Genomic DNA, 15,809 nt, shown 5'->3' with positions numbered 1-15,809 from the left:
CTGAACTGCTGGCATCCATATGTAATGCACTTTCTGTCTCAGAGCTCCTACCACACGTTTGGTTTCTCTGAATGTTTTAAAGGGTAGTTCATTATGAACCCTATGTTATTGTATTCAAGTCTCCGTTAAACATCCCGAGTGTCAGTGGAGCAGCCTGAATGTGTGCTGGGGCTGCATCTTCCAAGCTCTGACTCCAAAACCTCCTGCCAGCTAGAGCATTAAACAGTCTCCCATTTCACAGCAGCTTCCCGCACCCCACTTGCAATACAAGCAGCCTTTGTAGAGACATTCTTGAAAGGGTGAGATAAGAGACAGTGTCTGAGTCGCAGAGTCCTGTGGTTGGGGGGCAGTTAGGGGGCCTGCCAGTGTCAGCAGCCCATACTGTGCTACAAAGAGGCCCCAACATCCCTGTAAACAGTGACTGGACTCAGGAAACAGGCGCACTGCGAAACTCACCAAACATCCTGCCAGGAAACACCAGATTCAACAATACCATCAGCCTGCTCAAAACAGCCAGCTCAAGTAACTGTGTGATACACACAGCACAGACCCGCAGAAGCACACACGTCCAAAGCTCCTGTGTGTCTGACACACTCATGCTGTAGGGGCTGTGTGCAGACACACAGCGCTCCGTGTGGGCATACGTTCAGAGCAGAGCTTGCACCCCACCAAAGCACACCCCGAGGGCGCAGGCCAGGTGGGAGTCTGGCACACACCCCATTTGTATTGCACAGTCTAATTACGACTTTAGATTGTGGGCTCACCTCCTGGGATGTGTGGGGTTAAATTCTCAGGGCTATCCTTCAGTGTGTACTCTTCCACTGAAATTCTCTCAGGTCCTGGGCTTGACTTAGCTTCAGTCAGAGTAAGTAACAGAAAATGCTGTTCATGTAAAAATCTGGTTTGGATAGCTAAGGCAAACACACTTAGTTCATCCAAAGCTGAACCAAACTACATCTATACGTTTTAGCTTATGGTGATCTTTTTAAGTGGCAGCTGACATGTAAGCATCAAAAAAAAAAAAAAAAAGCCAGTTCCAAAAGGTTGGGTTTTTTTTTTCTGTTAATACATTAGGACAAATTCTTATCCTACCTGAGTTCTGCCCGTGGCTTCCAAGGATTATGATATGGTCCTCAGAAGGTAAATGTTTTATATAGACATGTTTTTTAAGAGACAGTGTTAGATTATTCTAGTCTTGGGTCTTGTGCATTTGGGTTGGTTTTGTTTTCCACACAGTGTCCCCAGGAATCAGAATCAAGAGAGCACGTGGGTTGGGATAGCTGAACTGGCAGAGGGAATGATATGAGCAAGGTCCTGCCCCGGGGTCGGGTCAGTCCTGAGTATCAATACAAGCTGGGGACTAAGGAACTGAGAGCAGCCCTGTGGGTGCTGCTGGGTGAAAGGCTGGACGTGAGCCGACAATGTGTGCTTGAAGTCCAGCAGCCCCCCGTGTGCTGGGCTCCTCCCCAGCAGCATGGGCAGCAGGTCAGGGAGGGGAATCTGCCCCGCTCTGCTCTGGGGAGACCCCCCTGCAGCGCTGGGTCCAGCTTGGGGCTCCTCAGCACTGCAGAGACACGGAGCTGCTGGAGCGGGGCCAGAGGAGGAATGATGCGAGGGCTGGAACCCCTCTGCTGGGAGGAGAGGCTGAGGGGGGTGGTGGTGTTCAGCCTGGAGAAGGGAAGGCTCTGCAGAGACCTTAGTGCAGCCTGTCAGTGCTTAAAGGGGCCTGTAGGAAAGACAGGCACAGACTTCTGAGCAGGTCCTGTTGTGCCAGGACAAGGAGTGACGGTTTTAAACTAAAAGCAGGAGATTCAGACAAGAGAGAAGGGAGAAACTGTTTACACTGAGGTTGGTGAGATACTGGCCCAGGTTGCCCCAAGAGGTGAGAGAAGCCCCATCCCTGGAAACATTCAAGGTTGGGTTGGATGGGGCTCTGGGCAACCTGATCTAATTGAAGATGTCTCTGCCCACTGTGGCAGGGGGGGACTACATGACCTTTGAAGGTCTCTTCCAACCCAAAGGATTCTGTGATTCGATGATTCTTTGTTCATGCAGGCCTTAACTTTACAGGCAGGTGCTGGCACTGATGGCGGGCAGGGCCTTAAGACTGATGCAGTAAAGATGCCGTACGCCATGAGGAAAATACATTGCCATAGCTATGCAGTAGTTGTCTTAATGTATCCACAGGTTAAATAGTCCATTAAGCAGTGTGTGAGTGGTGGTGACACAGCGGAGAATCCACAGCATTAGCAGTGACGCAGAGAATACAAACCCATTCAGGTGTTAATACAGGAATTTCCATATTCCAGTGACTCTGCAATCTCACCATATGTGGCATTGCTCTGCAACCTGAGGAGCTTTCAGGGTAGAGGAGACTGAGTGAAAAAGTCACTGAACCCAAAGGCAGGTGTTTGCCAGTAAGTTTCAAACTGTTTCCAAGATGGAATCACCCCTGTCCCAACAGAAGACATTACACAGGAAGCCTGAAGTGGCTGCAACTTTGTGTGCTGGAGCAGGAAAGAAGCCAGTTCTGTGTGTCTCTTGGTTCTTGAAAGTGACCACTATCGTTTGGTCTAGCTCCACCACGTACTTTGCATGACAACATGTTTGGTCACAGTTTGCCTTTCTGACTGAAAGGAAGAGAAAAAAATGCTGTTTCTGAATACTGAAAGCATCTATCAACAACAGGATACTGGCTACTGTAATATCTCCAGCTGCCAAGAGACACTTCTCTCTTTGCAGTTAACATCCGGGTTTCAGCAGCTGAACTCTCCCCAGGCATCAAAAATAGTTCCTAAGCTAGAAAGTGCCAGAAACTCATTTCTGTGCTTTCTTTGTTCCAGTAATACTTTCAGCCTCTTGTGACCTTCGAGGTGATACAACCATTTTGGACCACTTGAAAGTTATCTCAGTTTAGCCCAAGTTCCAATTACTTTCCTCTCAGTGGTTATTACCAACCTGATTTCTGCTCTTCCTTTTAAATTCTCTGTATCAGTTATAATGGCTAGGTTAGTGACCCTTCAGTATTTGCCATAGCAGCGGATTAGGCTGGCAGCTACAAATACAGCCGGAGGCGAAATGGTAACAACTCCTTAGAATTTGGTTCCAGCTCTCGCTGAAACAGATTTGTAATACTAGCAAAGGTGAGTGTTTCAGAATGGAGATCAGTAAGAAGCAAGTATCACCTGCTATGGAGTGGTTATCAGAAAGGCTTCACAGGTACTACTGCTGAGAGCACTACTTCTTGAAACCAGCTCCCTGAGATTCTGGCATGGCTGTTTTCCCTGGGCTGCAGCGAAGCCATGATTTTGACATTTATTGCTGTTGTTAGAGTCCATTGATGCTGACTCAGTAAAACAGCACTGCAGCAATCTCATATTTGAAGATTATCACTTGCAGTACATGAAAATCTGAATTTTCACAGAAACCAGTGAAGCCATCAGAAAAGTGCAATGCCAGCAGTGTGTCCCATCCCATCTGATCTTAGATTGTGGCTGCAATACATGTTCAAGGAGGCAAACAAGTTTGGGCATCCACTCATGAACAAATAGGGAACATTAGTAAGAGGGAGAAATAAGAATAATTAATGGCAAAATGTATGACTTTTCCAATAAGCATCTCTCCTCCTCACAGTGGTCCCAGGGTGAAAAGCACTTAAAAAAGCCACAGCAAACATGTATTCCAGGCACATAAGCCATTTATTTTAAAATAAATTCTGCAAACAGTACTTTAATGTTAGTAGCAGCCATAGTGCTGAATTCTTTATGGCTTTTTTCTGGGAAGGAGCTCTAAAGAATTTTTCAAACAGGTAAGGAGGTAACAAACTTCTCAGACACAGGCAAGTATTATTTTCCTCTTCATACTGATAAATGCATTAAAATGCCCGTGGTTTATGCAGTAAGCTACCTGGAAAGTTGAAAGCGGAGCTCAGGAGCCTGAAGTCTCACATACTCTCTAACTGCTCAGTGCAGTGTGTAACACAAATCAGGAGGCATGAGTGTTAAAAGGGTGTCTCCAAAACAGTGGTTTCTCATCCCAATTGATTTGCAAACATTTGCAATTTTTGCAGTAGGGTTGTGGATCCTTGTGAAGGATATTCAGCCAACTAATGAAAGGTTCATTTTTCTTAACTATCTTAAAAGAATTTTGCAAACCATCACTAAAAACTGGTGCTCTGATCATCAGGAAGCTGGAGGTGTGTGATCAGAGGGACTATACCAAGGCAATGCACACAGTTGTCAGGTAGTTTATCAAGCTGTGGACAGCAAGAACTAAAACCCAGTCCTTTAGCTTCAAGGATTCCAACCTCTCCCAAGCGAGTCCACAGAAAGCTTTCATAAATGTTAGCTGTAGGGTGTTCTCTGTTACTTCTAGTCAGATCTCCTAAGGCCTTAGGGTTGGACTCCACGTGTGAAGCTTAATTGCTCAAAGTATTCAGGAGCTCCTTGGAAACGTGCACTCTGCAGAACTGTCGCCTAGTCAGGGCTGTCCATAGCCGTGGCACAAATGGAGGCCTGGCACAGCCTGTGTTTCTGTATGCAGGGCCAGTGGGACACGCGTGACAAGCGCTACAGCCACCTCATCACTGCTGATGGTTAAACGATTTGCAGCCCAAAAGCTCCTGTCAGGGTTCAGGGCTGCATAAGTGCAGGAGAAGATACAAGAGAGACAGTGAAAATATAAAAGGAATCTTACCAAGAACAAATGCCGAGGGTGCTTGTTTTTGCCAGAGACTTTCATCAGCGTTCCCTCTTTAACAAAGATCTGAAGGAGAAAACAGCGGATTGTATCCTGAGACTTCTTATTCTGAATCTTATTGAGAAAAGAGAATATTCCTCCTAGGGAAAAAGCTACTCTAACTGCTTTCATCAGCACAGAATAGAGAGATACCTCAACACTTGCTTCTTGCCTTACTCCTTAGGATCCGGCTTAGTCTTTGCCTGGATTAGCCCTGCTGCTCCTCATGCCTTGAACTTGTATCAGTAATGAGTGGGTTGGAAACCCACTTGTCCTCAGCCCCCTGCTTCTTTGCCATGGACAGTGCTCAGAGGAGACTGTCACAGATTGCAAAGCTGACATGTAATGGACTTCAGAAAAGAGCTCGTCTTTAAAAATCTTCTAAAGTAGACCAAAAAGAAGAGTTGAAACCTCAGGTTTCAGCACGCTACATCTACATAACGATGCCTGCATACACCGTCTGTACATGGTTGCTAACACAATACTTTGTTGGTCCCTATTGTGACTGTGTATGTATGTAAGACTATGTATGTAAGCAGCTAAACCAGCGTACCAGAACCTGACTGCAGTAACACTTGGAAAGGTCTAGAATAACTGAACCACACCAGTGGATTAACAGTCATCTACTCTTCTCAGATGGAGAACAGATCTGGTACAGCTCTCCACTCCAGAACAACTTATAATCGAAGAGGCCAGTCCCGCAAATTCTGTATGCTGGAGTTTGCAGAATTTGTTAAAGCGTTACTTGGCAAGGGCAAGTGAGAATACTGACGTTAGAGAAAAAGTAGAGGTTGGCTGCGTTATTTGGCTGATGAGGATTCTTATGCCGTAAGTATGCATGCCTTGAAAATTGCTTCATCAGTTTTGCTAAAGATACTGGTGGACTGAAGGGAAATTTAGAGTTGCAGAACTCAAGAAAGAAATCTTTTCAAGTGTAGAGGCAGGTTGGAGCTGAGGAAACTGGACAGTTTAAAAGCCAGGAGAAGAAACTTGCATTTAATGTGGATGGCAAGACAGCTGTACTCTCTCCCACATTACTGTTCAAGTGTTACTTAAAACTTATGTCTTGCATGAAAAGCACCACTGCGGAGTAGTGAGAATGAAAATCTGAAAACAAATTATTTCACCTGATTTAAGGCTCTTAGCCAGGCAAATAAAACTCTGAGCCTTTCCAGGCTGCAAGCAATTCCTGCTCGTGTTGCAACCTTTCAACAGGAGTATACAGGGAGAAAACCAGCAGCTCCATCAAAACACACTGCACATGGGGTGGCTGAGGACAGCTGGAGTGAAAAGTCAAATGGCTGCTCTGTGTAAAAGCTGGGACAATGCATGACTTTCCCAGCCTGAGGCTCTTGGCATATCTCTTTGTGCTGCCAGAGTGAAGGATTTTTGCACAAACCAGTGCTCCAAGTCTTATCCCAGTAGCCCAGTAAACACCACCTGTAGGTGTCTGCAATCTGGCCATCCACATGACCAGCGATACAGCCGCCCGGAAACAACGCTCTTATCAGCACAGGTCTGCTGCAGCACTCACCCTTCCTGGCTGGAGGAGGCTGCTCTGCCCTTTCACACTGTGCTCAATGTGTACCAGCTTCTGCAGGTTTTCCTGGGGGAGAGAAACAGCGTTTAGGAGACTGCATGACTGTTCTTTAAACAAGCAGGCAAACCTTCCCTCACCCCTCCTCACCATTTTACTTCTCTAAAAGTGGTATTACAGAATTAGGTTTCACAGAGAACTGAGCCCAGGGACTTTACACCTAGAAAGTCTCCTTGCAGCCTTTCAGGTTTTATAAAACCTCATCACCTGCATTCACATCTGCTGTGGCCTGTTACCCCCGATACCTCAGTTCACATTCAAAAGGGCCGCTAACTCCATCCGGCATTTATACACTGGCCGCTTTGCTGGCCATCTTGCTCTGCAAACTAATAAATCAGAAGCAAAGTACAGTATCTGCTCCAAAGGCCTGAGCATTAGTAGAATGGCATGGGTAATCCAAAGCACGCCTCGATACTACAAGACTGTTGCTAGGATTATCAGGAGGTTTATATGCTGTGATGATGGATTGATGGCTTTGCAATAGGGGCTTTAGAAGGTTAACTAGCAAGCAAGCAATGAAGCTGCATCTCTCTTTTGATGCTTTGCAAAAATCAGGAAGCTTGTTATCAAACTCAGATACTATTAACTACCTCCTTGGCCTTAGAGTCAAGTGGGCACTGGCATGTGGCATGAACTTACCTATGAAGATGGTAAATAAGATTAATCTAGCTAAGCTTGTGCTCTCATAAAAAAAAAAAAAAAAAAAAAAAAAAAAAAAAAGATGGTCTTGGGTGAATATACAAAGGAGGAAGAAGGGATACCTGTACCTTTGCAATACTGCTAGAGTCTTTTCAAATCTCCTTCTGTTTAGCAGGTGAGGCTGCTAAAACCGAGACTTGTACATAGGATTCAGGTGTGGTTTTATCTGGTCAGAACAGTAGAATGGGCTGCACAACAGCAATGGGTCATCGCTGGATTGTGTTTAAAAATTAGGAGCCTCTTGTCTTGAGTTAGCCATTGTATGGTAAATCCTCAGTTATACACCCAGACAAACTACAGGCTATGGTCCATATTTGATACAGCTTTCAGACCTGGCAGCCTTCAACTGCAGTTTTCTGCTATGACAGATAATGGTCTCTTTTCCTATGCTCCATTGACTAGCATTAAGACACCCCTGGGCTTAGTTAGCCTTGATTAGATTGTACAGTATATCTGCCTGATACAAATCAGTGCTCTCTACAGCATCAGCTAATTAAGAAAGCCAGCACAGATACCAGGAGGAGCATGTCCATGTCAACATGATGGTCTGTCAAGGCTAATTCACCCTGCATTTCAGCTATCACAATTAATAGTACCTTTCTCAGCTTTTTGAGATAAGCCTGAAATACCTCCATATGTTACTGCTCTGGTGAAATATTACACTTGTTTAGCATGAAACTCAGTCTAGTTTGTAATCAGTTCTCTCATATCAAACATGTAGAAACACATACAACCCTTGACCAGCACAGGGCTGCATGATGACCATGCGATATAACTGACCGTAGACACATTTTCAAGAATTTCAGCCATCAAGTTTTTCTTTTACAATGCAGGCAGTAACAAAGGGAACTTTTCAGGTCACTTCTAAAATACTATAGGCCAGCAAAATGGAAACAGAATGTATAAACTAATAGCACAGGAAATACCAGGGATCATGGGACAGCTGACATTTGCAAAAGACATTTGCAGAGGACTTTCCCGTCACTAAGGGTATTTTAGCTCTGGCAAAACCTGTCAAATTGTCAGCTTACACAATGGAAACCTGTTCTTCATCTGCAGGAAAGGCAGTGCTCTCCTGAGAGCACACTCATGGGCAGCGCTAGTTCTACTCGTTGGGGCTTCTACAGGAACGAGAGGAGAAGCTCCTGCAGCTCAGGTACTTCTCAGCTCTTCTTAGGGCTGCTGGCAGAGGCGCCTGTTGTGATGCTGACGTTTGCAGTATGGACACATGTTCACCAGGAAATGGACAGAGATGTGTCAGACTCATTTCCCGTAGGAAGTCAAACAACCCTCGCATGTGAAGGACAGTGATTTGTCTGGGAATGTGGGCAGCTGAGGGGTGTATAGTTTCCTACAGTTCCCTTAAAATTCCCCATTTATATAGTTTTCTCCATTCTCCTTCAAACTATGATAATTCTCCTTTCAAATACCCTTCACAAGCAACGATTAAAAAATGAAAACAAAGCTCCGCCCGACTAGTACTGCAGATGTGGATGAATGAAATCCTCTGGCCATGTTAGCAGTGAACTGCAGCTTCCATCCTATTATCACCATGTCTGTGCAGGAGGAACGCCTCCCCAAGGAATTCACCGGCTGTTAATAACAATGATTTATAGCTCTTAACACCTCAGAGCCCCTAACAGATTGTAGAAGTTCAAAGACCAATACAAACCCTGCTTAGTTCAAGCAGTGAATGTCTCCTAAAGTTACAGATAGACATCATTCTATGTGGTGATGCTATGCTTATGTCTCTGCACATCTGTAAATGGAGAATAGTATTTTCCTGTTTCTGATGAAAATGCTGTGGAGATTAATACATAATGTGTCTGAAAATCCTAGGTTAATAGTTCCCAGGGGAAAACTGCTAGAGCATTATTCAGCAGAAAATGCAGATAATAATTCAATGCTCCTGTCAGATTATTGGAGTGTAGTTTGATGAGTTGGTAAGTGGCAGCAGAAATCTTCCTCCTTCCAGGTGCAAGCCAAGTTGAAATTATTGCTAAGAACTGACTAATAACTAGTCAGTTACATGACAAGTTATTAATGCTCTGTCTTGAGTGGTATTGTTCAGTTTGTTCTGTAATTACACTAAGTTCTTAAATTCTTTGCATGTTCTAAAATCTGAGAGAAAGAAAAGGACTGCTGGTTGTGGCTTTTGTGGATGGGATATTAATTCAGGAGGACAGTCTCTGATTTATCAGATTAGTGAACTTTGATTCTCATGAACCTGTGCCTTCACAAAATGCACAGCATTCACACAGATGGGAAAGAAGGAAATTTTTTTTCATCCCTTTCAGGCCAGAGTTTTGAGAAAGAGCAGGTGTGCTCTGAGGATATGGAAAAAAATGAAGTATAAAAATCTGTGTGGGATTTGCAATGAAGTTGTTCCAAACCAGATATTATTAATAGCGATTATTGTGCAGTCTGTGACATCTGTAAATCTCAGACCATAGGTGATGTTCTTCAAATTACAGCATTGCTTAGTGGAGATAAAATCATTGCATGGTAATGCAATACAGCAGATTTTATTTTGGCCACTTACGTATACTTCTAACTTCAGAAAAGTATTCCTACAAATCTCCCATAAATCTGAGCGAAATCTAAGGAAGGAGAGTTGCCAGGAAAAGATATGTGACCTTGACTTGTTAGAAACTGAGCTCTACAGGTCTCAACCTCTAATTACAGGTATCCCTAAAGCTCTGAGATTACTCTGGAAGTTTTTCCTGAGATCTCATTTTTATGATGAAATATTTATTACTTTGATACAAAGTATGTTTTAATAATGGGTGAGTTTGATTCTTTGTCTGAGGAGAAAGAAAATCAGAGTCAAACCTGTTGACAACTTTTGCTCTGTAGTTTCAGAGGCATTCTGCAGAGGGGCCAGGTTACATTTCTTTTTATGATAAAACTGACTGACATTTCATTAGACTGCGAAGACTCTTTCTAACCACTTGAGCATAGTGCTAGGCTGTGCAGCTAGAGCAAAGTTGGATCTCTAGAGAGAATGTAGCTGCAGGTGTGGGAGACTAGTGTGACAAAAGAAAGGCACTGTGCTTAGGTATCACCCAGAGGTCCTCCAAGTTGAATTCCTCTGGAACCTGGTGGATCCTGTGCCTGACAGTGTCTCTGCTGCCTCCTGTGCCACCCAACACTGCTTTTTGCTGATGTCAGTACAAAGCTCCTGTCATCTTAGACAGACCTAGATCCTTGGAAACCGATGGTCACAAGATCAGCTATACGCAGGCTATCTTTGCCAGTAAATTAGGACGCTAGTATAATGCAAGCAACATTAATAAATCACACTGTTCATTAGTTTGGAAAACTAATTTGGAAAACTATATAACTTATTTAGATACCTAAATCTGAATTTGGACATGAGCTCTAACCATTGAAAGTCTTGGCCAGTCTATTTGGTTGTGTGATCATTTGCAAGACTATAAACTGTGACCTATTTTTCTGAAATAAAATAGGATACCAGAATTGTGGAAAAAAAAATGTGAATGAGCTTAGAATATATCTTTGACTGTACATTTATGATGTCTTCAACATTTCATATCTAAAAACATCCCATGCTAGAAACAGAATCATGAAAATTCCCATCTCTCACTTCATTGCTCCACATATCATTTCAGCAACCTCAATAGGGAAAAAACTTTGTGGTGTTTGTTGTGGTGACTTACATCTCGCACAGCTCCACTAAAGGGCACAGACCCACTCCATATCTGCAATACTGTGAACCACATCTGTACACACCCTTGAGCCTCGTCCTGAAGGAGGCTTCAGAACTTAGCAGAGATAGGTATTCACTTCAGCAGATGAGCAGAAAAGACAGTATCGATCAGGAGAGCGTGTATCATGGTAGGACTCACCGCTTGGAGCATGCTGTCGTTGGCTCGGTCTGTGATTTCAGAAACAATGAATAAGGCAGCTGAGGGATGAAGCAAAACAAACACTGTAAATCGCATAAAAGAGTAGGAAAATAACCCTAATCCCTTCTGTTTGCAAGGGCACCTTTAAAAAAATGAAGCAACATCCCCAGCAACAGATCCTCTAACTTCTCTGGCACCTTCAGAATGCAACTGCACAGCAAATAGAAGGCACAACACAGTGCTGTAACTTTCCCTTCCATTCATCATTATCCTGTGTAAAACTCTGCATCATACTTGTGCTGACCAGGAGAGCTCATGAGGTCCCTTTTAAGCACTTAGCAAGGCACAAAATCTTTGTGTGATGTTTTCTAGTTGCAGATTTTTGGCAATTGGAGCTTGTGATAGGGAGAGATCGAGGTAACCCAGCTTTAGCCATCCAAATGCTTGGAAATCTGAGGTGTTTCCCTGTGCTGCCAAGGGAGAGGACAGGTCACCCCCTTCTGACAGAAGTGTGTATCAAGTGGTAACGTGAATTAATGCCGGGATTCTCCACTGGCAAATAACCTGGACCAGGTCATGTTTGATGGCCCTGAGGGCAGTAGCATAACATGGCTCAGGTCCTTATCTTAAATCTCTCCCTCTGTGGAACAGGGCACTCTGTCTGTTTCTGGGCATGACCTGGGGGCGTGCTAGCCATCACTGGCCAGAGATGTGACAAGCAAGTGCTAACCACAAACAAGATGGGCAATTGTGGCCACAGGGCTTGGGCGTCTCTGGCTGTGTTTAAATTACTGGTATAGCTGCAGTCCCGCTGCTCAGTGACTAGGATCCTAAATCTTGCACCAGACTCTGCTCTCGGTCAGACTCCCCTTCGGTATTGCAGAACTTATCGCTGTGAGTTGGTTTGGTTTTACACTCGGCATTAACACAGAGGTGAATTGAGTTCATTAATACCATGTTATTCCTGCTTACTCCAGCCTGGAAGCTACTGCCATCGAGGTCACAGCTAAACCTTGCTTTGAATTCAGTGGGAGCAATGGACTTCTGCTTTATCCATCTGGTGTCTCAGAAAGGATGGTGTTAGCAGCTGGTCTTCTGGATTTGTTCTTGACTGTGCAGAACTGATTTTTATGCAATGTCTTTCAAGTTTACTCAGGCTCAAGGAATCCAGAATCCAGATAAGTGATTCAAACCTCCTGGGTTTCTCTGAAGTTCACAGAACACAGCAGGCATACCATAGATAATGGTACACAAACAACCAGGTGGAGCCAAACCAATTGACATTACAATCACCAGACCAAGTATGGATGGAGCCAAAAAGGACTAGGATTTCCCTGATGATGGGCGGACCTACAATATCTGCGCTATGCTTGTACAGATGATAGTTTCTTCTTCTGTAAGCTCATTGCATCAAAACTAGAGGAAGCCCACATGTTTCAATGAAAAAAAGGTAGGGTTCTTGCCCTAAATATTTTGTCTAAATTCATATCAGTTCTTATAGATCTTACATCTAACCTATTAACACAGAATCTTGAAAATAATCCTCTTCTATGTACCAATCCTGCACCTCTTTAGAAACAGTTAGCAAAGCGGAATTTTTGTTCTACCCATTTCATTTTACCTTGCGTGGCTTCATACTCTGTAGAATCAGGGCAAAGATTATTCAAGTAATCTGTAGAAAATAATCAAACAAACACAGACAACCAGTAATCAGAATACAGATCCACATAATTTGTAGTGTTATTAGCTGAAATACAAAATCTTAATCACAGTCACAGAATGGTCTGACTTTGAAGGTCATCTAGTCCAAGCCCCCTGCCATGGGCAGGGACATCTTTCACTGGATCACGTTGCTCAAAGCCCCGTCCAACCTGACCTTGAATATTTCCAGTGATGGAGTATCCACAGTAATGTTCTCTATCACTTTATTTCCAAATAATTAAGTGTATATAGCCTCTTTTCAAAGCAAAACTCATCTTTGACTGCATTCTACTCTGAGAATTAATGCAAGAGCATTGATACAGATGTGGAGTCATCACATAACTTGGCATAAGTTATACATGAATAAACAGAGAGTGACAAAACTATTTCCTTGTTTCTCAGCCAAGAGAATTGCTGAGTAGCACCACTTTACAAATAATTGTTGTTCTAATGAATTCTATTTTCTCATCTGAATGAATGGTGTGGGCTGCAATGACTGATTTTCTGCATTTATTGTAAATTAATTATATGCATTTTATAGACACAGGAAAGAGACTCTGGTTCTGTACATGCAGAGTTCAGTGATTACTACCAAACTTTATCACATTCTGAAAACAGGTTCTGTAAAATACACACAACAGGACTTACATTTACAGGAATTATATTTGCATTGTAGACAAAGCTTTAACCTGCCAGTTCTGTTTGGACTACTTGCCTTGGATCATCTGTCTGTTCTTTGTCAGTGTCTTTAAGCTTTTAAAGACAGTAGTATATGAGTGCCACCATTCTAAAAGCTTAATCCTGAAATACTTCTTTCTTACCCTTCTGATGAATCCAGGCTCCTAAGAGCATCCGAGAACTAGGTCTCTGTGCTGAGAACGGTGCTGTGCGTAGATACCTGTTCCCTTGAGTGTCCTGTCCATATACGTATCTCTTCCTAGTGCTGTGCCCTGGAGCCACAACACCGGCCTGGCTTTTACATGCGTTCAGGAAAGCATCTGCCTCTGCTCAGGCAGGCAGGAAGGGGTTGTGTGGTGTTATCAAGCAATATTTAGCATTCCGTTTCACAGCTCTGTCCTTGGCTATGGGCATTTAACCGAATGAGCAACTCCTTTTGGCTGTAGTACAGTAATGGGCAACAAATATCCTTCCTTATCTGGTAGAAACAGTCATTTATGAACCGCAAGTACACCTGCCTATTTTAATTTTTTTTTACACAGTCTAGACAATCTGAAGGACTGCCCTGTTCCAGACCCACTCTGTCCTTAGCAGGCAAAGAGGGGCTTGGCTTCTTGATGTGAAGAACTGAAGCAGTAAATGTATTTTCTGGAATATCTTCATCCAGCAGACCTTATCTCGCTGCACAGAAAAGCTTTCATCTTCCCAGTTAGTGGACAAGGGAGCTCAAGTTGCTTAAGCATAGATGGAATCCAATCACTAGAGCTGCACTGAAACCTTCCAGCTCTCCCAGAAAATACCATGCTTCATGTTTACCTTGTGGATCACAGAAATGGGCAGAGAAAATGGTGCATAGTGGGGCCATTTCTGGCAGGGACATGCCAAAAACCTTTTTCCTAGATGCAGTATTTGTGTGCTTGGACTAAAAACACTAGGAGGATCATGTCAGACTACTAAGCACCACAACCGCACGTCTGGAAACCTGCCCTTAATGTAGACACACCCAGAGAGGGGAGCAAGTCAGACAGAAAAGAAGTCCTTCTATTGGCATCTGGTGTTCATTGGTATTGCTCACCCTAAAAAAGCAAAACCATCTGAGAATAATGAGTTGCATCCTTGATCAAAGTGTCTGGAGCAAGATGAAACTGCTGCTAATCTGTGCTGTGAATAAAAATTTCATATGGTCATTTTGCTCTGCTGCATTTATAGGAGCCCTTTCCAATACGCTGTGCCCTTTGTCGGCTGTTGAGTGTGGACAGGGTTTATGGCTTCCTTTTTACTGTCTCGCATATAACTCATCTTGCATCCCTCTCTGCCTGCATACATACATACCCCAAAGCATTTCTCCATCTTTATGGATCCTTGCTCTTCTGTGATCCAACCTGACTAAACTACTTGACACCACTGAGATTCATTATTACGCTTCCTTCCCCAACCAGTTTGTTAGTTACAAACCTGAACTTCACAGTCCTTTCTAGGGGCCACATCCTCCTTCAGAAAGCTTGCTCCCATCGTAGGCATGAACTTGCTAGATTTGCTGTAGCTTGCAAGGAATGAAACACCAGAGGAAATGCAACCCCCCTTGGAGAGACTCCAGGTGGGAGTGGTATATATGGTCCTGAATGTAAAGGAAAGGTGTTACGGTAAATGTAAAATCTAACTGTACTGTTAAGGTAAATTTGGTTCTCTGCCTCCTACAATGCAGAGAAATTGGACTGGGATTTTGACTTGTCACTAGTCTTAGGGGTACGGTGCACAGGGCTTAGGGTGCAGTACTGGCTACAACTGCTTTGTTGATGGAGTAGAAGGAAAATGGTGCTTGCCCCTGTCATGCAATACAGAGTACCCTTGCTGGGGTCTACTGTCCTCTACTGTCTCTGATAACTGCCCTTGACATAAATAACACCAAACCTGTTTGCTGGCAGGGAGGCTGAACTCCACCTTTCCTAATTCACAGAAGGAAAAAGCCAAGAAGGAATGGCAAAAAGCACCTGACTTCACACTTTTTTGTGACCTTTCGGCATGGTTGTGCTTGCTCCTTCTCAGGCTGCCTGACATTTCCCAAATCCTGTCCTAAGCACATTGAAGTTCTCAGGAAATTCGATATGGCTTCACCCTATTTTAGCTGTCCTGGCATCAGCGTGTGGCTCAGTGGAGGCACAGAACATCATGGTAGAGTTTCCATTGAGTACCTCTGAGAGCAATTTTACTGACCTGTGAGCAGCACACGATACTGGAAAACACGCTGCACCACTTTCAAAAGCCGATGTTTCACACTCTGAGGGCTGTCACCAGAGCTCTGCTGTCCTCAGTGGAAGGGAGAGGAAACACAAAGATAAGGGATGTGTGAGCCCAGTAGCAAACTGTTGTGACCACCTGACATGTCCTATGAAAGCTGCTACCAGTTGCATACGCTAATTCCCATTCCCAATTTACCCAACCTGCTAGGGGGTATTTTCTTTGTGACTATGAGGAAGTTTGTGAAGTTTATGGCATCATTCACGAATAGTTTGCACAGAGAGGGAAAG

General features: G+C 43.8%; 1 protein-coding gene across 1 annotated transcript in view; it reads right to left on the bottom strand.

Annotated features, from left to right (window-relative positions):
• Positions 1-15,809, bottom strand: part of LOC104491642 (FYVE, RhoGEF and PH domain-containing protein 5-like) — a gene marked incomplete at its 5' end in the record, with an annotated part of 39,226 nt that overhangs the window by 17,757 nt on the left and 5,660 nt on the right. The window contains 5 exons of the mRNA XM_010134092.1: positions 4,696-4,764; positions 6,272-6,343; positions 10,903-10,961; positions 12,524-12,574; positions 15,496-15,583. Of these exons, the coding sequence (XP_010132394.1) occupies positions 4,696-4,764; positions 6,272-6,343; positions 10,903-10,961; positions 12,524-12,574; positions 15,496-15,583 (339 nt within the window). The remainder of the gene's footprint in view (positions 1-4,695; positions 4,765-6,271; positions 6,344-10,902; positions 10,962-12,523; positions 12,575-15,495; positions 15,584-15,809) is intronic.

The sequence above is a fragment of the Buceros rhinoceros genome, unplaced genomic scaffold (genome assembly GCF_000710305.1).
Source record: "Buceros rhinoceros silvestris isolate BGI_N320 unplaced genomic scaffold, ASM71030v1 scaffold9054, whole genome shotgun sequence".
In the NCBI taxonomy this organism is placed as follows: domain Eukaryota; kingdom Metazoa; phylum Chordata; class Aves; order Bucerotiformes; family Bucerotidae; genus Buceros; species Buceros rhinoceros.
This window is presented reverse-complemented; position numbering and strand designations above follow the sequence as displayed.